The 22073-nt window shown below is 41.5% G+C and overlaps 1 protein-coding gene across 11 annotated transcripts in view; it reads right to left on the bottom strand.

The window, feature by feature from the left end:
* The window catches only part of DAB1 (DAB adaptor protein 1), a 483239-nt gene that overhangs the window by 32985 nt on the left and 428181 nt on the right, over positions 1 to 22073 (bottom strand). For 8 of the 11 annotated variants that reach the window (XM_061451126.1, XM_061451125.1, XM_061451123.1 and 5 more), the window contains 5 exons: positions 10084 to 10215; positions 9307 to 9426; positions 8672 to 8710; positions 7332 to 7397; positions 2346 to 2405 (listed from right to left, as the gene is read on the bottom strand). In XM_061451126.1, the coding sequence (XP_061307110.1) occupies positions 2346 to 2405; positions 7332 to 7397; positions 8672 to 8710; positions 9307 to 9426; positions 10084 to 10215 (417 nt within the window). The remainder of the gene's footprint in view (positions 1 to 2345; positions 2406 to 7331; positions 7398 to 8671; positions 8711 to 9306; positions 9427 to 10083; positions 10216 to 22073) is intronic. The other 3 variants (XM_061451134.1, XM_061451133.1, XM_061451132.1) reach the window with 2 other exon arrangements.

The raw sequence follows: 22073 nt of genomic DNA, 5'->3' as shown, positions 1-22073 counted from the left end.
CAAGTGTCCTTACATGTTGAAAGCAGGTAGATGAGCTTGATTATTTGCCCTCAGATTGAATTTTAGGGGTTTATATAATAATGACAGCTATAAATTGGAAAGAAAAAATTATGGCAAATGTCTCAGTGACAGAGTGTGGAAGGGGGAGCAATAAATCAGATGGGCAGTGGAATATTAAATTGCTAATTTTAAGAGCTATTTCTGCTTTTCCTTTTTTTTTTTTTTAACGCATATTAATATAAAAAGGTGAAACAAAATCTCAGCTACCTACTTCTTCCTCTTCTCTTTGTCTTCATAAATTACAGTAAGTAACTTGTTTGGAGAAAAAGCTCCAATCCTTTTAAATTTAACCATGAAATAGCAAAAAACCCTTGAATTAAGTCAAGCAGCCAACTTCATGGAGATGACAGATGAAATATATTTGATGATTACAGAGTGGGTTCCATATGCCCTATATCTCACAGTCACGCTCTTTACCAGGACAGCCTAATACCAAAGTGTCTGCAGACATGATTGTAAATGTACTCTACACCCAGTCGTACTGCAAGGACCTAAATTACAGACTGTACCCGGAGTAAATCTGAAACATCCCTGAAGGAATAATAAAAAAGTCACAGGGAACACACAGCAGAAGAATTGTAACACTCAACTATGAGAGAAATGAGTCAGAAACCTACAGCTATTCCGTGCCCACAAACACCCTCATTAGATATGCAACATGAAGTATTTTACTAGATTTTCCCAGGCACCACGATGATGCCTCCCTCCTCCTAGTGCCTTATCATGAAATATTTATGGCAAGTTCTGTTTGTTTGTGCAAACCACAGAAGTGTCACAATTCAGGCCCTCGTTCAGCCCCTCCCCAGCACTTATCTTTCATAGTCAACATCTCTGTGCTCAACCCCAGCTGTGCAAGTTACCACATCCTCGTGTGAAAGGAGGCTCTTCCTCTCTCTTGAATACATCTTCCCCTTGCTTACGGCAGATTGGAATTCCTGACCTTTTCCTTTGTTTTCCTCCATTCTCACACAAGTCCTCAGAACTACTAATTTTCTGTGCAACCAAATGCAATCAAATAATTTCTCGAGGTATTTATAGCACAAATGTATATTAAACAGCATAATCCACACTTCGCAAACGCATGCCTTGGTGCTAAGGCATCTGTCACTCCACTTCTGCTCTCAACCACTTGCTACCATTCCTTATAGATGGGAATAAATGCTGCCCCTCTTCAAAATGCTAATACACAGAAAAGGAATGGTGCCATTTGAATACAACAGCATCTTAACCCCATTTTTTAATAGTCTACTGCCCATGCAGGGCACAGGACAGAAAGAACTGATAGTCTATATTGACCTTTAGTCCCCTGCGTACTTAGAACACTACAGAAACAACATGTAGCAATAGAGGGAGGAAAACTCCTTGTGCTGATTAAAGCCCACAATAAGCAGGAAAGCATTGCAATACATAGACAAAAAGCTGTGCCACTCAGGAATTTGCTGATTGAGGTCTTTTTGCACACTTCATCTTGATGTAGTTCCTTTCAGAGTTTCCCAAAGCTGTCTGCCCATATCTCTGCCCTGTAATTGTACACCTCGTACTAAGCTACCATAGAAGCTGGTTTTATTGGAAAAATAATTGGTTTTCTATGGTGTATGTTAGGTTGGATTTTTGTTTAATGTGCTTGGGTTTTTCTTTTCCAAATGGCAGGAAAGTAATTCTAATGCAAATTCCCAGGTTTTGGCTAATATTTGAGTCACATCTCCTTATGAAATCTTTACCTATCAGCACACTGTATTCACCAGGAAGGCTTTTGAGAGGTATAGACATTTTAGTTGCAGAAAGACACTGCAGAGGTCACAGTGTTCTGACATACCTTTTCCTAATGCTACCTCTCTTGATCCGCTCTATTCAGACTCTGCCTCCCCTGCTGTCCTACTAAACCAAGCCGAAAGGAGCACAATATATGAAGTACAGCTCTGACAGAGCAAACAGGGGAGAAAATGAAGTTCATGCTCAGAGTACAGCACTGGGTAATAGAGGAGCCCTCTTAATCCAGTCCCCAACAGTTTATGCATTAACATGCAGAAGGCTTATTGTCGACTCTTGACCACACATAGCACATTTATAAATGGTGACTTCCATAGGAATGAGTTGGAAAAGCCAGAAAGGAGATTTAAGTAATGAATGAGGTGGATATAAGTGACATAACAATCCTGGTTACTCTGAATAACACATCACTGATAAAATTCACATCACGAGGAATGTACCAGATGTTACAATAATGACAGTCACAGAAGCTAAGAAACCCACCTTTACTGCATATAAATAGGGAAGATACTTACACTTACAGGTTGACTTTTTGGCACATCATAAACACCTTCCTTCTTTTGGCTGGTAGGAACCTGCAACAGAAAAACGAAGGTCATTACCAAAGCAGTTTGATGAGAATTGAAATCAGCAACTGACATATATGTATAGGGTAGCCATTTAATACTAATGAAATCAAGGATGGTTCCCTCTTCATGTAAGCAAGTACCACCACTTGAGAAGATACTAAAGAAATAAAACATCTGTCTGGATTTTAAAATCCTAAAGCCCAGAAGTGGTCAGAAATGAGATTTTTATTCTCAGTTAATTTTGGTTGCATCAAGTCCAGGTGCACTTGGATCTCCTTCTTAATGAAATGGCTTTTATTCATTTTACTTGGGGGTTAGATGATGTATGATGAAGTCATGGTCAGGTCAGTATGTCATCTTTCTCCAAGGCAGAGATCCAGGGTACAGCCACTGAAGTAAGGGAAAGAGATGCTTGGCCTATAATGTTACATTTTTCCCCTTCCAATTCACTTCATAACCTAAGGCAAATAAAGTCATAACATGTACCCCTGCAGTGCTGGTGCCCTGCAGCTGCTCTAAGTGATGTTTGGCTATGATGCTGCAGTTTTACTAAGGAATTACTGGCCTGTAAGAGTCTGACACAGCCAGGGAGCTGAAGTCAACAGCCTCACATGGACAAGGGACAACACACTTACAATTGGGTTGTGCCTTTAGTGGAGTCAAGAGTCATTATTTACGCCTTATGCATTTATGACCAGCTCATGTGAATTGAGTTGCTTTGTAATACAGGGCTTTGCTTGCCTCAGGACTGCTGGTTTACATATTTATTATTTGTGATTGTGTTTCTTTTCCTTCCTAGAAGCACTGAACGTCTATTGTAAATGAAACAAGCAAAGAGAACGTGCTCTAAACTGGTGCAGATGCTCTAAGTAAATCAGTGCCAGTTTTTCACTGAACAAGGGCATTCAGCATAAGCAGGTTACATTTCAGACTGCAATGAAACCTCACAGGTCAATAGAAGAAATAATACTGCAGGTATTACAAAATGATTACCTTTTTGTTTTCTAAGGCAGTAACTATCTTAGAGTTGTGGTATTAGCGTCGGAAGGGGGAAGATCTAGGGGAAGCTGAAGGAATGCAACTTATTCATTGAGATGTCATAATTTCTTACTTTGCATACTGTATAAAAAGCTCTCTCTACTGCTCAAACATTCTCTTGCCCATCTTCAAACATTAAAGTGCTCAAAACAAACTACACATCTTCAACTTGGTGCACACTGCAGAAGTCAAAAGCACAAGCACAGAACCCTCAAGGGAACTCCATGAGCTTTTCAAAGATCTCTTCTATTCCTATCCTGGGAATAGCCTGCTTGACTTGCTTTTCTCAAAGTACTGCTCCTTTCCACTGAAAACACCTATCCCATTAGATATGTGAAACGGGTAACAGTGGAACACTTCAATTTCATGGAAATAATAGTCTGTAACGAGAGAAAACTTTAAGTGACAGTGTCAGAGCAGAAGCCAAGAATGGTCTGTTTAGTAAGTCGCTGCAAAGCTTAGTCTTCATAAAAGAGGACAAACGTGCTAAGATGAACCGTTTATAAGCTACCATCAGTTTCTCTTTTCTCTCTTAAGTTTTCTCTTCAAGTCATTCTCCCCTTCCTCTTTCCAACTTTTCCATGAAGTCATTCCAGTTTTCACGCTTCTATCCACAGCTTACTGTGGAAATGAGCATTTCCTTGCACTATCAATCCCCTCTTTTTAACTCCAGCTTACACTTTCACTAGAGAAGAGCTCCTGACTTCTAATATCAAGACAGAGAAAGTTTTCTGACAGACATTTTTCTCTCCCAGCTCAATACTTGTTGTCTTCTTGTTGTCTTCACTGCCATGTAGCATCACGCTTTCTTGCATCGCTACTTACACCAGGGGTCTGCAAGGGCTTTCTCTTGGTTTTTGTTTTCTTTGATTAGAAATATCAGCAAAGAGGTAGCAGCACTGCTGCTGCTGACAGCTGTCTCTGTGACAGGCTGTGAACCACTTTGATGTACTTGCATTTTTACCAGCCAAACAAGCACCACAATGCAGAAACCCCCATCTCAGACTGACAACTCCTCCTTGAGCTGAACTTGCTTCTCCATAGAGACCAGTGCTGCTACATACACAACGCAAAACCACTCAACAAAATCTCATCCCCACCTCACTGAAACAACTGGCAGGAAAAGAGATGCTATTAAGAAATCTGACACTAGGTAAGAGGATTGTACATGCTCAGTGATCAAGCCCTTGCCTAACGCATATTAGAGTAATTTACATAGACAGACAATATTAAAAGAACAGACAGACACAGACAGTCTTTGGGGTAATGTATCAAAGAAAGGTGACAGACAGAGAATGAATGCTTAAAAAGAAACCTGCGACCTCTGCTATGCTAAAAAGAAATAGAAATTGTCACTTTTGGCACGTTATCTTCCACATCCAGGTGGAATCTTTTCTTTCCTGCTCCGTAGGACTCTTTCCCACCAAGGGAGAAGTGAATTCTTCACATACCAGCTCTTGGTTGAAAACCCAGAGCAGCACTGGAAGAAAGATTTGATGAGGTTGAAGTGAGGATGCAGGTGGTTTCTGAGCAGATGCATGTTTACTATAGTATAGTATGGGGAAGCCTCTGTAGTAAATAATAGAAGCAGGCACCAATTTGCACCAAACTAAAATAAAGCTACTAAGTAAAAGAAAAGGAAACAGGAAAACAGGACCTTTTCTAATTTAACCTTTAATAGTAGTGTGGATGGTTCTGAGATCATCAAGATCTTGTAAGAGAAACAATTTCCTAGTGATCAGGGTGTAAGATCTGCATGGTGGGAACCCAGACTTATAGCAAGCCGAAAGCTCACAAAGTCCATGGGAACTAAGAAGCTTGTGGTCCTGGGCAAGTCTACAGTAGTGATACTACAGCATCTGTCAACTAAATAGATAATGGAAGAAGACACCTTGCTCTTTAAACTCAGCATTTGCAGTATTCCAGGTATTGCCTGTAGTAAATTCAGAGAACAATGCTAAACCTGCATATACTGAGAATGTGGTATATTAATCACAGGAATTTTCTGTGGGAGAAAACGCTTCTTCACATCCAGATACCATCATGTGAAGCCTTGAGCAATTCTTGCGTGGCTTACAAGCCAGTAACAGCAGTGTCCTGAGATGAGGTGATAGTGACCTCAGTATCTGCTCACTGTCTTTAGTTCTTTAGGCCATTCCTCAGGACATAGTTCCTACTTACTCCTACCCACCAAAGTTTGATCTAGGATCTCCAAACACCGGGAGCAACGATCCCATTTTGCTTGCTTCCACTGGTACATCTCTAAAATGCCACTAAAAGCTCTGCACTTTGATGACCAGCAATCAGGTTTTTTCACCTGATCGTAGTTGTCATGGGGTTTTTGGGTGACATGGTTTAGTGTGAGGCATGGCAGAGGGGTTGGAACATGATCTTAAGGTCCTTTCCAACCCTAACAATTCTATGTTTCTATGAACTAGAGTAGTAATTATTTAATGAATTATTTAATAGTCAAAGTTTCAACACTATGTGGTAGCAAAATTTCAACCTTAGACATACTCTCACCTTGAGAGCTTTGTGTGCCGTGGTTTAGAGATGCAGAAAGATGCATGTTCTAGTGTGTGTGGCAGGAGTGCCAGGAAATCAACACAGAGTAAATGAATCTCAACTCAATGACTCTGTGATGGGGCTAATAAAATGGTTATTTTCTAATGTTTAGCTTGCATTTCCATTTCTCACTTAGCTTCTTTGTATTTTGCCTTACAGCTACTCTAACCTCTCATTTTTTTCCCCTGTTACCTTGCTACCTTTTATCATTACTTAAAAAAATGCCTTTCCCTTTGTTTTTGTTCTATCCTTGCTCCTGCCTAGTTTAGAAATGCTTTCCCTATTAGCAGATCCACCTCTAGTACAGCCACATGAAATGCTTAATCACTGCTTGAACTTCTTCCCCTCCACACTAAATGACTTCCTCGAATCACTATTTTCTCACAGTGCACAGAGATTTCTGTCTATTTTCAGATTTGCCTCTAGTGTGTGACACAAAATGAATTACATTATATTTTAATAAACCCCGGACTGATCCCGTGAGGATAAATTGAACGACAAAAGATTATTTTAGATTGCTTTTAACGCAGTTTTTGTCAGCGTGAAGAATGGAAGCTTGGGCTCTAACATAACATTTGCACTCGGAAAATATTTTCCCCGGCCTGGGGGGTATCCACTGAGAGCTCTTAGGTTTTGTCAGTGGTTTCCTTGGTTAGGCAGAAAGAAAAGCAATACCATCAAAATGCCGTTCTAAGAATTGCTTGGGTGAGCAATGCATGAGATTTCAGGATCTGTAAAGGTGTAAAATGTTGCCAAAATTATCAGGAAAAAAAGAGAATCCATTATTTAGAGACTGTAGTGACAGGACAAGGGGTAACGGGTTAAAACGTAAACAGGGGAAGTTTAGATTGGATATAAGGAGGAAATTCTTTCCTGTTAGGGTGGTGAGGCACTGGAATGGGTTGCCCAGGGAGGTTGTGAATGCTCCATCCCTGGCAGTGTTCAAGACCAGGTTGGACGAGGCCTTGGGTGATATGGTTTAGCGTGAGGTGTCCCTGCCCACGGCAGGGGGGTTGGAACTTGAGGATCTTAAGGTCCTTTCCAACCCTAACTGTTCTATGATTCTATGATTTATCACTTAATCTGGGGCACTCAAAAGTTTAAGACCTTTTAGAAGTGGACAAAACGAATACAATTTGCAGAAGCTGAAATGACAAACAGAAGAATCACACTGAGACTGGGCAGGTTATTCATGTCATGTCACCAGAATGAAATGCCAGATGTTTCTGTGATGGATGAAAACTAATAAAAGTGAACTATAGATGAAATGTACTTCACTAAATGCTTGCAGTCATTGCAATGAAAACACCAAAGTTAGTAATTTTATACCTGATAAATGTTTTCTTCCGTTTCAGGCTCACGGATTGGCTCGTGTCCAGCCTCAAACACAATGTACTATGACACCAGCCGCCAGAGAGGAAAAGTCAAAGATGAAACAGAAGGGAAAAAGGCGATTTGGAATTCCACGTCAAAACATAGGCAGGCATTAAAGAAACAAGTTCAAAGCACAGGCTGGCAGCAGGACAACCGGTGTGTTGGAAAGCAGAGTAAGGTTGTTCCGTATTTCATAAACCGGCAATAAATAGACCTAAATCTCCCCTAATGATCATTAGAGCAGCTTCCTAATTCTTTCTCCCTAGGGAGACCGCCTGTGGCCCAGTATTCATTTTCCCAAGTCAACATGAGTTTTGCCTCTTTTACATACAGGCAATTTTTTCGACATCTATTTATTATCTATGAATAAAAAAAGCTAAATCCAAACGGGAAACAGGCTGGTGCTCATATAACAGGCCACATAGCAAAAGGCTGTCACAACAATTTTCACTTTCAGGTTCTTGCTTTATTGTGAAGAGCACAAAGTCAAACTCCTGACATAAAAGCTGAATAGTCATTTAGGGCATCCTAATCCTTATCATCTTTCTCGCTGCACCTTAGGCGCTCTTCAATATTCGCTAATGGCTGGATCGGTTTCTTTCAGCATGCCTCCCACTGACATACCTAAGTGGAAGAACACAAAATCTCCAGGAAAAAAACCTGTAAACTCTCCTCTGTTTTGTTTCAGTACAAAAACATGAGAATGAAATTACAGCTTTTTCTTCTTCACACTCAGTAGGGTATTGGACATGAATATATTGACACATATCTGATAATCATCTTCGCTCCCAGACATTTTGCTTGGATGAAACAAGGCTTAAAGTTCAGATCTATTATTAAATCCTAGCCCAAGTGCCAACAAGGGAGCATGTTATAACATCAATTCCACTGTTGTTTTTACCCGAATATTCCCCTTCTGAATTAAGTTCCGGCCCCACAGAAGACAAAATGTCAATTTATTACTCTCAGAACAAGATGTCACCTTCCTTATTCTCAACGTAACTCCCTTTTCAGTTCGGGTTTGTATTCAATAATGATGACAAATCTCATTTGGGAACCTAAAATCAGGACTTGCAAGCCACATTTTCGGAATATTCTATCCGACACAGATACATTGTGCCATTACTTACAGCTTATCTCTAAATATACTACTTTCTGTCAAAATCTCACAAGTTTCTCAGAAGACCTATCTCAGTAAGCTTCAGAACATCTTGTTAAAGGTTTTGGCTGTGTTTGAAGATAACATATATCTAATCACTTCTGAAACTCCAAGGCTGTACAGCTTCAGAAATTACCTGGTATACAGGATCTTCTACATCTTCTTCCAATATTGTCTACAGCAAAGTAAGAGGACAGGCAGTAAAAGCAAAGAACATAAACAACAGAGATAAAAGAACTGTATTCAGAAACTAAAGGACAGCAAAGATTTAAGCAAAATGGGCAAGTAAGTATATAGTTTTCTTTCTCCAGCATACAGATAAAGTCACATTCTTGTACAAAGTAATTTTATTCCAGTTTCATCCAAGTTTAACAATCCACACCTTATTTGATTTGATTCAAACACACACATTCAGAAGTATATTGAATCATCCCTAAAGTATTAGACACTGTAAAAACCTGACTTACAACACACTTACTTTCATTACGGTTTTCCTTCTGAGTGAGAGGAAACCCTACGCAGGAAATGAATAGATCATTTCCAGTTGCTAAACATGCTCATCTTACCCCAAGTGTTAGCTTTCAGCACTGTTTAATCCTACTCCTGAGCTCACGATGGCTGTTAGGTTCTTATTTGTCCATTTGAAGCTAGCACCGTTCAAACCCATTGCTGTTAAGAAATGCTGAGGATGCTCAGTGCCTCTTTGGAGCAACTTTGGGGGGCATTTCACACCATACTTTTCTTGGCAGTAGTCTAAGCTTATGCGTGTACCTGGTATACCGCTTGTTCACACTGTTTGTCCTTTTGTGCCTTTTTTTCCATTTCCTCTCTTTGTTTCAGTTCATAGATGAGCTGAAACAGGTCTCGCAAGTCCAGAATTACAGGTTCAGCCTGTGGAAGCAAAAACAGGAAGGGAAGTTTCGATATGGGAAAATACACACTTTTTAACCCACCCTGCTGCTAGAGCACTTATAGCATCTCCACAATCGGAGAGAACTTCATACAGAAGTAATTTCTCCCTTTAGCAACCAGGCTCAGGTCAATTTCTATTTAACAATTAATGATAATATTTCAATATCATTAATATTATTAATGATAATATATGAAATTGATGTATTTATAATTAAATATTAAAAGCATTATGAATACAAAAGGCATAGATATGAATATAATGGAGTATTTATTAGTGATTTCTCATGCAATGGAAAGAATGTAGACTGTATGCAAAGTAGCTCTTAGGAGTCTATCACTTTCTGTTTAAATGAGTATAGGAATATAACCAAGCTCAGCTGTATCCAGTCAAGTTTAGTTAGAAAGGAGAACAATAACTAACTATAAATAGCACATCATCAAAAATCAGAAACAGAGAAACACATTCCCTTTTCCCCAAGCTGGTTTCATTAAGTTGGCATTTAACATCTAAGCAGTCACTTGTGATAAGCGTAGCACAATCAGAAACAACCCAAGACTGGCCTCTTGAACACCTTTTATGAACAGAGCCTTTCTCTTGGGTTACACTGTAGAAAAGGACAGTGATCTGATACTTACTGCCTGGGCTGTTTTTATTGCCACAAATCTATGATTTCCCTCCTTTCCACACACATATCCAAACGCTCGATGGTCTGTGATATCCTTTGCGATGTATGAAATTTCATGAACTGCATGGTGGTGCTGTAGTAGCTATTAAAAAAACACAGTAAGAGACATCCATCAAAATATTCCATTAAAAGGCTGTATAATTTCTCTTTCACCAGTGCTTCACCCGGATCCCAATACACCTATGGAATTAAAACAAGCAAACACATCCTGGTATCAATATCAATTAATACCTGAATTCCTTAAACCTATTCTCTTTTTAAAACCTAGCCAAACTTGGTTTGTTTTAATAACTTGACTAAAGCCTCAGCAGAGGATTTTTTGGTATCTTTTGGTGAGCTATAATTCAACAGAAAATATCATGTTACTTAGTTGCTACCTACATAGCATCCTATGGTAGAGAATCAGTATCTGTAGGTATATATAAGAAGCAGCAGCAGCTACCTGTAGCTTCATATAGGGTGACTCAGGACAGGCTGAGCTTTAGGGGCTGCAGAGCTAGAGCTATACAACTTGCCTAAGGATTGGCACCAGACTTGCTTTATCTCTGTAACCCTCAGCATCACCCAGCGAGTGATACTTCATTTAAAGCAATAACAGAACTCCAAAAAATGTACTTTTCCCAGAAAACGAGGGGAAATTGACTGAAATCAATGCTGAATGCAAAAGTTCACATTTTATTTAAAAATCCCACTTTGGTTAATTGTCACAATAAAAAGACTCAATTTTGTTTAAAATAGATGAGTAAAGCTCTCTCTAGAGCCAGGACATGAATCTGAGGCTCCTACAAGCATGCCTTGGAGTGCCAGAATCTTTATCACTTTGGCTTAAACAGTATTTTATTACCAAAGTAATACTTAAGTATTTCCACTTAGAATAATGTCCTTGAGAAGTTTATCTAAACCAATCTATTAGCTTCCATTTCTACCTTCTGATATATTGACTTGCTCGCATATCATCTAGGGATAATGCTATTTCTGAGAGGAGGCGAAGCCTCACAAAGGAGTCTTTTGAGGTCCAGCTTCCTGCTGGGTTTGAGAAAAGCACATTTTGAAAATCAGCATGGGATCGAGGCAATCTCTAAACAACCTGGTATTTTTAGGGCTTAAAAGAAAACATTTTAATATGCAAACCCACAGAGGATGCGTGTGTGTAGAAGCAAAAAGGCTGAACGCATGCAGGGCAAGTGACAAGTGATGAGGCTTCTGTAGAGCATGGACCAAAATCTAACAGGAGAGGCAGCATGCAAGAGACAAATGACTACGTGTAAAACAAAAGACTGGGCATATTTCATTCTCATTTTGCACTAAACGGCTCCTAACGTCCCAAGATCAAGATTGCTTGCTTGAAGGAAAATGGAACTGTTGCCATAGACTTTAAGCTGAACGTGGCTAGAGCTGAAGGTGCACTTCAGGCTCTACTAACGCGTTAGGCGTTTATAATTAATGATGGGATCTTACTTAGATAACACAGGGATATTGATTTATTAGGTTTTTCTGAAAACCAAGTTGCATGCTATCTGTTACAATGAAATGAAATGTTCCCAACTCTCTATTCTGCATATGACAAGGGACGTTATCTCTGGCTCCTATTAAATCAAAGTGCTTTGACGTCGCCTTATTGATTGCTAGGCAGCGGTTTGCACTGAAATTAAACTGTGATCAGATTCCTTCCTCATGGAATTAGATCTGAAGATCGCTCTACCATGGAAAAGTATCACCCGCAATGTAAGACAGCAGATGGGGACACTCCAATTTATTTGGGAACCCTCATTAACCATTCGAAAATCATTACATTTTTAATGGTTGTGCTATGTTACATACTGTATCAATGGAAGTACAAATTAAGTAAAGGTGACTGCAACATTATCCTTTCACATCTTTTACTGTATGGAGTGCTTAGCAAGAGCTTACTGGCTTGGAACATACACATGAAATGCAATGTAGCATATACACATCTCTACTCCAACGCAGATATAAACACTCCTTTAAACCTGCGTTTTCATAGCCCTCAAGTCACCTAATGTCTGTTTTTACATATGCCAATAATTATTATTCCACAAGGGCCTAATTCTTTGCAAAGCAGAAATAAGACTCCTGTTGCAGTCAATAGACAGGTTTACCACTGTACAGTGCAAGATCAAAACTGCATCCTTCCTGTAAATCTTTCTTTTGAGGATGCAGCCTGCCCAGTACCCTGCCCAGCCCTTCACAGCAGTGAGATGTGCACCAGGGTGGAGGACGGCACAAGGAGAAACACCATGTCATGCAGCCACCCAGCCCAGACTTAACAACTGAGGCCATCTATAAACACATGCTCTTTGCATGTTTTGATTAGATTTATGGCTCATTACATACATTAATCTGTCCTGTAAAATGAGGCCAACCAATAGAAATGTCATTTTTATCCCTCAGTTTGTAACTGCTCACATGTAGCCACCCCCCTGATACTTGGTATGAGCAGTCCTGAAAGGAGATGAAACAAAAGCCACACAAAACTGCTTACAAGAATGCTGGAGAAGGACTTTTTACAAGGTCCTGTAGGGACTGGACAAGGGGAATGGCTTTAACCTGAGAGAGGGGATACTGAGATGAGCTCTTAGGCAGAAGCTCTTCCCTGTGAGGGTGCTGAGGCGCTGGCACAGGGTGCCCAGAGAAGCTGTGGCTGCCCCATCCCTGGCAGTGCTCAAGGCCAGGTTGGACACAGGGGCTTGGAGCAAGCTGCTCTAGTGGAAGGTGTCCCTGCCTGTGGCAGGGGGCTGGAACTGGATGAGCTTTAAGGTCCCTTCCAACCCAAACCATTCTGTGATTCCACGATATCATTCTGTGGGGAGCAGAACTGCTGCTCAGTTACACAGTTACTACTCACAAGCTGACCTGCCTCGCTTTCTCCCCAGCCTCTTTCAGTTATTTATTCTTTTCTTAGTATGTTCAAGGTTTTAGCATGACCTAATCCTGTCCCCAGTGAGCCAGAAGCACATAAAGGAATTACTTCATAACTCAGGGATGTTTACGACACCCCTGGATGCCCATGCTGATGGACTGCATCACACACCAGTTGATGTTTTTACTGTATCTTTGCTCAGCGCTGCTACAAGCCAGTCACCAATTCATAATTATAGAGAAGACTTAATTTCTACGATGGTTCAATACAGTCAATTAAATATTGCACGGATTGGGAAGTAATTTAACATTTAAGCTTCAGTTGCTTAAAAAATACACTGTACACAGCCTCAAAATTATTTTAAGTCTCCTGTGACTTTATTCGCTGTCGCAGGCATAGAATCATAGAACAGTTAGGGTTGGAAAGGACCTTAAGATCATCCAGTTCCAACCCCCTGCCATGGGCAGGGACACCTCACACTAAACCATGCCACCCAAGGCTCTGTCCAACCTGGCCTTGAACACTGCCAGGGATGGAGCATTCACAGCTTCCTTGGGCAACCCATTCCAGTGCCTCACCACCCTTACAGTAAAGAACTTCTTCCTTAGATCCAATCTAAACTTCCCCTGTTTAATCAAGGATTTTAGATGAAAGATAAGGTCTCAGAAAAGGGTAACTAAGACCATCTCTGACATAAACATGATGTAATTATTCTGTTTTATTCACACACTATAAAGCTTTTTTTCTGGTGTTAAAGAAGTCCAAAACACCCACCTCCACCAAGACGTCTTCCCCCTTCCCCTTAAGTTACTCCAATCTCTCCCATTAGCCATTATTTTCTCCGTTCTATCCCCTGCTTCTCCTTTCCCCCACGTTGCTCCCTGTACATCGCACTGAATCGATTTAGCTGACTGAGATCCGTGGCATTTCCAATTTCCCTTGGGCTGCTTGGCACCTATCATAAATTACCTAGCATATCACCCCTTATCCTCATCTTGCCCCTTTATTTCCATGCTGTAGCCTCCAGTGCCACTAAATCAATTAAGTCAAGCAATTAGGTACTCGGAGGGTCTCGCAACCATTTCACATGTGTGAGTTAGATGGCATGAGAAAGTCACTGCTACACTATCGCCATTTCCCTTTTAATGAGGTTGTCTATTTAGTGGAGCCTGGGGCACAGTGTTAAGAGCCACAACAAAAAATATCCTGCAAGCTGCAAAGCCTCTTGTAAAAGCTGCCCCCCGAACGCAGGAAGTGTGTACCATTCAATGTTATATCCATAAGCACAAACTGAAAATGAACATGAGGCGGCTTCAGTGTGCGCTTGAAGCCCAGAAACCAACCGTACCCTGGGCTGCATCAAAAGGAGCGTGACCAGCAGGGCGAAGGAGGTGATCCTGCCCCTCTACTCTGCTCTTGTGAGACCTCACCTGGAGCATTGTGTGCAGTTCTGGTGTCCTCAACATAAAAAGGACATAGAACTGTTGGAACAAGTCCAGAGGAGGCCACGAGGATGATCAGGGACTGGAGCACCTCCTGTATGAAGACAGGCTGAGGAAGTTGGGGCTGTTCAACCTGGAGAAGAGAAGGCTGCGTGGAGACCTCCTAGCAGCCTTCCAGTATCTGAAGGGGGCCTATAGGGATGCTGGAGAGGGACTCTTCATTAGGGACTGTAATGACAGGACAAGGGGTAACGGGTTCAAACTTAAACAGGGGAAGTTTAGATTGGATATAAGGAGGAAGTTCTTTCCTGTGGGGTGGTGAGGCACTGGAATGTGTTGCCCAGGGAGGTTGTGAATGCTCCATCCCTGGCAGTGTTCAAGGCCAGGTTGGACGAAGCCCTGGGTGAGATGGTTTAGTGTGAGGTGTCCCTGCCCATGGCAGGGGGGTTGGAACTCGATGATCTTAAGGTCCTTTCCAACCCTAACTATTCTATGACTCTATTCTAAGTTCCACAGGGATTCAAGTTGCACAGCCTTTCACCTTGCATAACTAAATGGTCAGCTTGTTTTCAGACAGGTGGTATCAGCTGACAGCTCTGCTGTTACTATTTCCATGCTATTGATACTGGGATATGGGAGACATACGTGATGTCCAAGCATCCTCGGCATTCCTGCTCCTTTCTGCCCACTTTTATCACATCTGAATAAGCAATAATACATTTTGTGTGTCACATAAAGCTCCCCAAACAACGAAGTTACTCAGCAAACTGCAAAATCCTTAATGGATTCATAATAAAATAACTTTATGGGTTATAGCTTCAGTCATGCTGTTCTCTACCTGCAAGTCCAATGCACTCCAACTGATGTTGTGATTGCTCAGCAGCAGGTTAGGTAATGAGGCCCTTTATGTTTAGAAAGACCACTGAACAAAGCACAGAAAGTGAATCCAACGTGGAAAATTACAGCAATGCCTTAATCATAGAATCATAGAATAGTTAGGGTTGGAAAGGACCTTAAGATCATCCAGTTCCAATACCCTGCCATGGGCAGGGACACCTCACACTAAACCATCTCACCCAAGGCCTCGTCCAACCTGGTCTTGAACATTGTCAGGGATGGAGCATTCACAACCTCCCTGGGCAACCCATTCCAGCGCCTCACCACCCTAACAGGAAAGAATTTCCTCCTTATATCCAATCTAAACTTCCCCTGTTTAAGTTTTAACCCGTTATCCCTTGTCCTATCACTACAGTCCCTAATGAAGAGTCCCTCCCCAGCATCCATATAGGCCCCCTTCAGATACTGGAAGGCTGCTATGAGGTCTCCACACAGCCTTCTCTTCTCCAGGCTGAACAGCCCCAACTTTCTCAGCCTGTCTTCATACGGGAGGTGCTCCAGTCCCCTGATCATCCTCGTGGCCTCCTCTGGACTTGTTCCACCAGTTCCATGTCCTTTTTATGTTGAGGACACCAGAACTGCACACAATGCTCCAGGTGAGGTCTCACAAGAGCAGAGTAGAGGGGCAGGAAAAGAGAACAAGCTTAGCAAGCCAGAAATATACAGAGCAGTATTTACTAGGATGCATTAAGTGAAAACAATGAATTGTAAAACACACGAGTGGTTCTGAGATTAATTTACCTCCTTGCTGCAAGAACTGCTGGAGTGGTGCAGATGCGCAGCCAGCTCCCTTACTACACCTAGGAGGCTGCTGCATACCTCAATGGTGCTTCAAGGTGTTCATGCTACAGCACTTTGTGAACTGTTCTTCATGGCCATTTCCTTACAATTCCTGTTTGTTTTAGCTGAGATTTGCAGGGATCATGGGGACAACAACTGGTCACAAGCATTTTTCTAATTGCTTATGTTTGTGCTGCAATGCTTCTCCTCTGTTTCGCTAAATGCACTTTGTAGAGGTGGTCTGGAGCTGCTCATCTCCATCATAAACCCCCAAACCCAAACAGACACTTGAGGGGCAGACGTGAAACACCTCAGTTCTCTCCATCTGCAGATTCAAATCCCAGACCTGTCAAGTTTTATGACTTTAAGGCAAGGATGGGAGCAGTCCCCTGTATGGAGACACTAAAAAACCCCCACCCAAAAACCCACTTGGCTGGCATGGATTTTTTCCTGGTACCCGTTAATGGTGCATGGATACCTGTTAAAAGCAGTTGTAAACCGTTCAACTGCCTTTCCCCCTAGAGATAAGTGCGTTTCAATGGGACCGTGTACAGGCAACCTGGGGAAAAACTCAACCATTTCAAATGTGAGTGAAATGGAAAATGACTCAGTAAATCGTATCTGCACCACAAACATCCCATGTTGTTTTCTAGAACTTAGCATTTGGGTGGCAAGGCATCAGCCTCCTGAGATGCGTGGGATGAGCAGATGACGGGGAAAAAGCAACAAGCCTTCCCCTACCACTGCAAACCTTTCCAGTTTAATGTGAAATAGCAAAGAGGACACAGCTTGGTGCATTCCAGAGCTACAGTTACCAACAAGCTCCAAACTCCCTGCAAATTACTCCTGGTCACAGCACAGAGCAACTGAGAGCAGGGGTGGTGACAGAGCTCAGCCACCCAAAAAGCCAATTGCTCCCCCAGCGCTGGCAGTGCATTCACCCACAGCCTTTCCCTGCCTCCTGAGCACTTCATGCAGGATGAAAACATTTCACTGGTGTTGTGGGTGTTGCTAAAGTGTAAATGAAGACACAGAAGTTGCAGGTTGCTGTCAGAGGCAGCTAAATCCAACCTGATAAGGCTTGGAAACACACCTAGGGATTTTATCACTGCTGCTGGTTTCTCAATCAGTTATACGCTTGGTGTTACTGCTGCAGCATCCTCTGCCTCCGCTTAGCAGATGCTCTTCAGGATCCTTTCTCTCTCCTATTATTTTGGCCCATTTTCCAAAGATTAATACAGAAATCTGTTGGGATTTTGCTCCAATTGGTCAGAGAGGCAAGAGGGAAATATTTCACTCAGGCCATAGGACATAAAATGGGACGTTTGAGGAAAGGAGGTAGAATAGCACTCGAGAGAAACAGCGTTAGAAACTGTATGTCTAAACAAAAGGTAAATAGGAAACAATGTATTTCTAATCTGACAGTCCTTTCCTACCATGATGAGTAGTCTAGTTGCATGTCTATGAGAAGAGAAGCAGAACAAACAATATATGACAGACCACAGTAATTTGGCTTAAACATGGTAGTGGTTGGTGTGGGGAAACACTTGATAGACCATAAAATCTGTCATATAAACATTTAGTATAACACATGGAAAATTACATCGAGTTTGATCTAGAAAAGGAAGGCAGCAGTACAGTTTAAGCTTAGCAAATTATCAAAATACTGAATTCCTACCAGCAAGAAGTCTTGGAACAAAGTATTATTGTACTTAGCTTTCAAAAACTAATGTCATATATGAATACCTGAAAAACAAAAGCCGCTAGAAACCTCTTGCTGTTCTGAAGACTGCAGTATTTTGAGGCATTTCCAAGAGGCACTGGCCATTTTTGAGGCACTGGACAAGATGAGCAGCTTTGATCATAAAAGAGTATAAAATGAACATGCTACCATGCAGGGAGAAATGAACCCTTCCACTGAAGGAGACTGAAGAGGTGCATCATCCTACACAGCCAAAATGAATGGTCCAGCCCTCAACCCTTTTGACCCAAAGCCACTCATGGAGTTTGGCCTAAGCAGCAGGTTATGGACTTCCCATCTGCAAAAAGCCCCCAAGATTAGGAGCAGAAAAGGAATGTGTAACCTCTGGAGTGTCCTCCAAGCCTGAAGGGACTTCTCAGATGGCAGCCTTTAAGCATGTCTTCACAATGAGAAGCAAATAAATCCATCTAATCCCCATGCTTCCTCGATGCACACTGATTTTGCAAACAATAACCTAAAGAAAGACTTTTCCAAGCGCCAACTTCCAAAAGGCATTTCAGCACACAAGCTTTGCAATAAAAACACTTGGCACAAAAAGCACTCTTTCAGATTACATGCAGATCAAAGCTTGGCCTGTGTATCACAGAGGGGCACATAAAATATGGTGCTGATAAAGAAAAGAATCAAAACAGATTTAGCCCCAGTTATCACAGACTCTGTCCCTCCAGGGGGTCAGCAGTCTGGCTGTGACACAGCCAAGCGCCCAAAAGATGTGTAAATTTAATTTCCTCTTAATAACAATACTAATAATACACTCTAAAGAGCCATTCTCTTCCTGCAACCAAGGAGACTGGAGCAAAAACCAGATTATGTGACTTCCCAAGCTTACATGGCAATGGGCAGCTGAGTCAGGAAGGACAATCACATGTGTAAGATTAAGCATCTTCAAGTGAGCTCGACTAAGCTCAGTCTGTACGCTCCAATTCATCCTACACCAGGGCAAGCACTTTGCAGAAGTAACCCAGGTAGACACCTGTTTGGTTGGACTCAGGAAGATGGCTTAAAAGGGAACTTCAGCCTCAGCTAAAATCTGAATTAATCCCTACCATTTCCTTTGCTCGATGAAAAATTATCCTGCTACTGCCTGTGTTTTACCCAGGGAGCAAGAGCAGCAAACTGCTAAGAGAGGAAACATGAGTATCCTTGTTTGTGCCTCATGTGATGGGCACGTACAGTGGCGCTCTCAACTCACCTGGACTTGTCCTCACTCGAGACCTCTGGCATACACCAGCAGTCAGTTAAGGGACAGGGACTTAACTCTGCCAGCACAGCAGTCTAATTGTGATGGATGGATCTATGATATTGAGCTAGCTGGATGTTCCAAGAACCTAATTTGTGCTACAAGAACACCACTAAGGTAATAAACTTCTATCTGGCTCTCATAATTTGTAATAATGTCTGACAAAGACCAGATATGAATTTAGTTATTGTTCATTGTCTTAGGAGGCAAATGCTAAGCTGCTCATGCAGAAGATCCATTTCTTAGATATATGAACTTGGAAAGGAGCAAACCAAAACTGGAACGCACACATGGTCAATTTTGTATCTTCACTTCAAAAGCTTTTTGGTTTTTTATTGCACCAGGAATGAAAATAGCCAGCTAAATCTAACCCCCTTGTCCAATTACTATTAATCCCAAGTTGTATTTTAAACATGCACTTGCAAATATTGTTCCAGGACAAAGAAAATCCTAAAGGGCATGGAAACATTTTCACAGAGCTTTGGAAAAACAGATGTGCTACACTAAAGCCGTGATGTTGGACCTCCCAGGAGTCTTGTACTATTTTCTTATTGTTTCTGCAACAGACACAGTCATTGTTCTATCAGGATGGTTAAAACAAAGAAGGATTTGCACAGCCGCACCAAGAAGCATCCAACCTGAGCCTTGATACCAAAGTCAATAGCCCCGGTAGGCCACAATCAGCTCAGTAATTAATGTGGCCCTACAATGCAACTATATGGGACTACCTGTAGACTACAATACACTGATTTACTATTTCCCTGATTATAAATACACTGATTTACCATTTCACTATTTTGACATGGTGCACAAGTAACAATTCTTGCCTATAAGGATATTATTTCATTCTCTGGGATGGCAGCTCCCCAGTGGCCCATAGAATACACACATCTGAGTGCATCCCCCCTTAGCACCCACCTCATCACCTTCTGCAAAAGGGTCAATAGATCAAAATGTCCATAAATATGCCAATATTGCCCCCTACTCTCAAGCCAAAGCTTGCATACAGCCTCAGGATAGCACCTCTGACCATGCCTTGCATTTTTTCCTGATATACTCTGAAGTTTGCAAGAGTCTTAACTGATTAAATCCTGAATTTGAAGGAGCACAGCATTCAGTGATGAGAAAGTCAATTTTACAGTATCACTGAACCTCTCCATATTTTTTATTGCATTCATACATACAGACTGTGAATGCCTTTTGAGAAGCCTTTACTTTGACAAGGTTCTTTTTACCTTCACACCAATATTCTTCACCTCCTGAAATGCTTTTGATTTAAATGAATGGCACGAGAAATACCATCACGAAACTCCTAGCAGCTTTGGAGATAATTTTGGGCTTTAACTATCTCAGATCTTAACTGCTTCGGATGCAGAAAGCATTATGACCCACCTTCCCCTTATAGCCTGTGATCTGAAAAGCTCATCACGAAACCCAGCCTCTGATTCTCCCGATGCAAACCCTATAAAGCAGAGCTTGCAAAGATCACAAAAATCCCAGGCATACTGGCAATACTCAAATTTAAGTTGCCCTGGAAAGTCATCAAACAGCAACTTTCTTTAACCTTAGATCTACTTCCATAACATTCCAAACTTTGCTGGAAAAGGGGAAAAAGGACAAGAGGGATTTATTTTATGCTTATCTGTCTCCCTGATTCTCATACCAATTTTAATAAGACTTTAAAAGGGGTGAGAGAAAGCACATGGACAGAGAGGAATAAGGAAAGGACTCTGAATTCACAAACTGTGTAGAACCAGTATGTCATGTTCATGAGCCAACTGAAAATGAAAGCACAGAGGTTGAGAAGTTCACATGACACAACGTTTTATATCTTTCAGATACAAAAAGGATTTCATGAGCAGAAATAAACCAAAGCACACAGGCAAGAAATCCTGTGCTCCACAATGACAGATTGGTTTCAGGCGGCACAGCAAAGAATTGGACAAAACTGACTCAGCCCAACTCTTCATGTCTAATGGCTTAATTTCCAGTAGCCAACATACAAACACACAGGTCCAGATAAAGGAGCATCCTGAAATGTTTCCTACCACAGGCATCTGTTTGCTTATGAGAAACACTTGGAACAGTATCACTATCTACCTATCCTGGTCATAAAGACCACGCCAGTTTATTTTCGGTCTTCCTCCAGAAAAAGATAGGAAACCTTTTCCTTTGAGTCACAGTTGCATGTAAAAATGAACTTCAGATAATCCCATACATGTGCCATTCCTTCATTTGCTCATGTCCCACAACAGACACTTCACCTAGGATATAATGCAACTACACGCTCATCTTAGGTCGGTGTCACACAGGGTCTGCCTTTCAGAAAAGCTCTCAAGCAGTGCTGCCCTCACCTTATACCTAAATACACAGAGAAAAGCCTTTCCTAGCTCTGATGCATGGATGCTGGCTTGTTTTCTACTACTCATTCCTTTAGTTCTCCCCCACCCTTTGCAACTTCTGTGCACAGCATGTATTCTACTTCTCTTAATCAAAACTGAACGTCCTCATTACTTCACTTTCAGCACTGCTCAGCGCTAAGCTTTATGCATGCACAGGTTACACTCACGTGCTTTACTCTTCACAATACTTCCATACTCCTGTAGCATTTGGCTAATTAAAGATACACCAGAAGGCTATAAAACCTTCAACAAACCGACTCAGCCTTTATAAAAGCAAGGACATTATCAAAAAAATTGGATTCAGATCCATGTTTTGACTATCTAAAAAGAAGAAGAAAAAACATACTCGGAGCCATATGCAGTATTTTCAGCTACCCAGTTTTCTCATTCACTTTAAATGTCAAGGCACTCAAACTAATTAGCGCTCTGCCTCACCTATTTCACAATGCTCCCTTTAAAGTCTGCAGGAACGTTGCTGCTGCTTCGCTGCGAGTACAATGATGCAGAGTTAGGACAGGAACCACAAAGAATTAAGA

This window comes from Pezoporus flaviventris, unplaced genomic scaffold, assembly GCF_033815535.1.
Source record: "Pezoporus flaviventris isolate CSIRO_AGI_PZ_B2104156 unplaced genomic scaffold, CSIRO_AGI_Pfla_v1 ptg000013l, whole genome shotgun sequence".
NCBI classification, from domain to species: Eukaryota; Metazoa; Chordata; class Aves; order Psittaciformes; family Psittacidae; genus Pezoporus; species Pezoporus flaviventris.
Note: the sequence above shows the minus strand (reverse complement) of the source record. Positions and strands in the feature narration are given on the sequence as shown.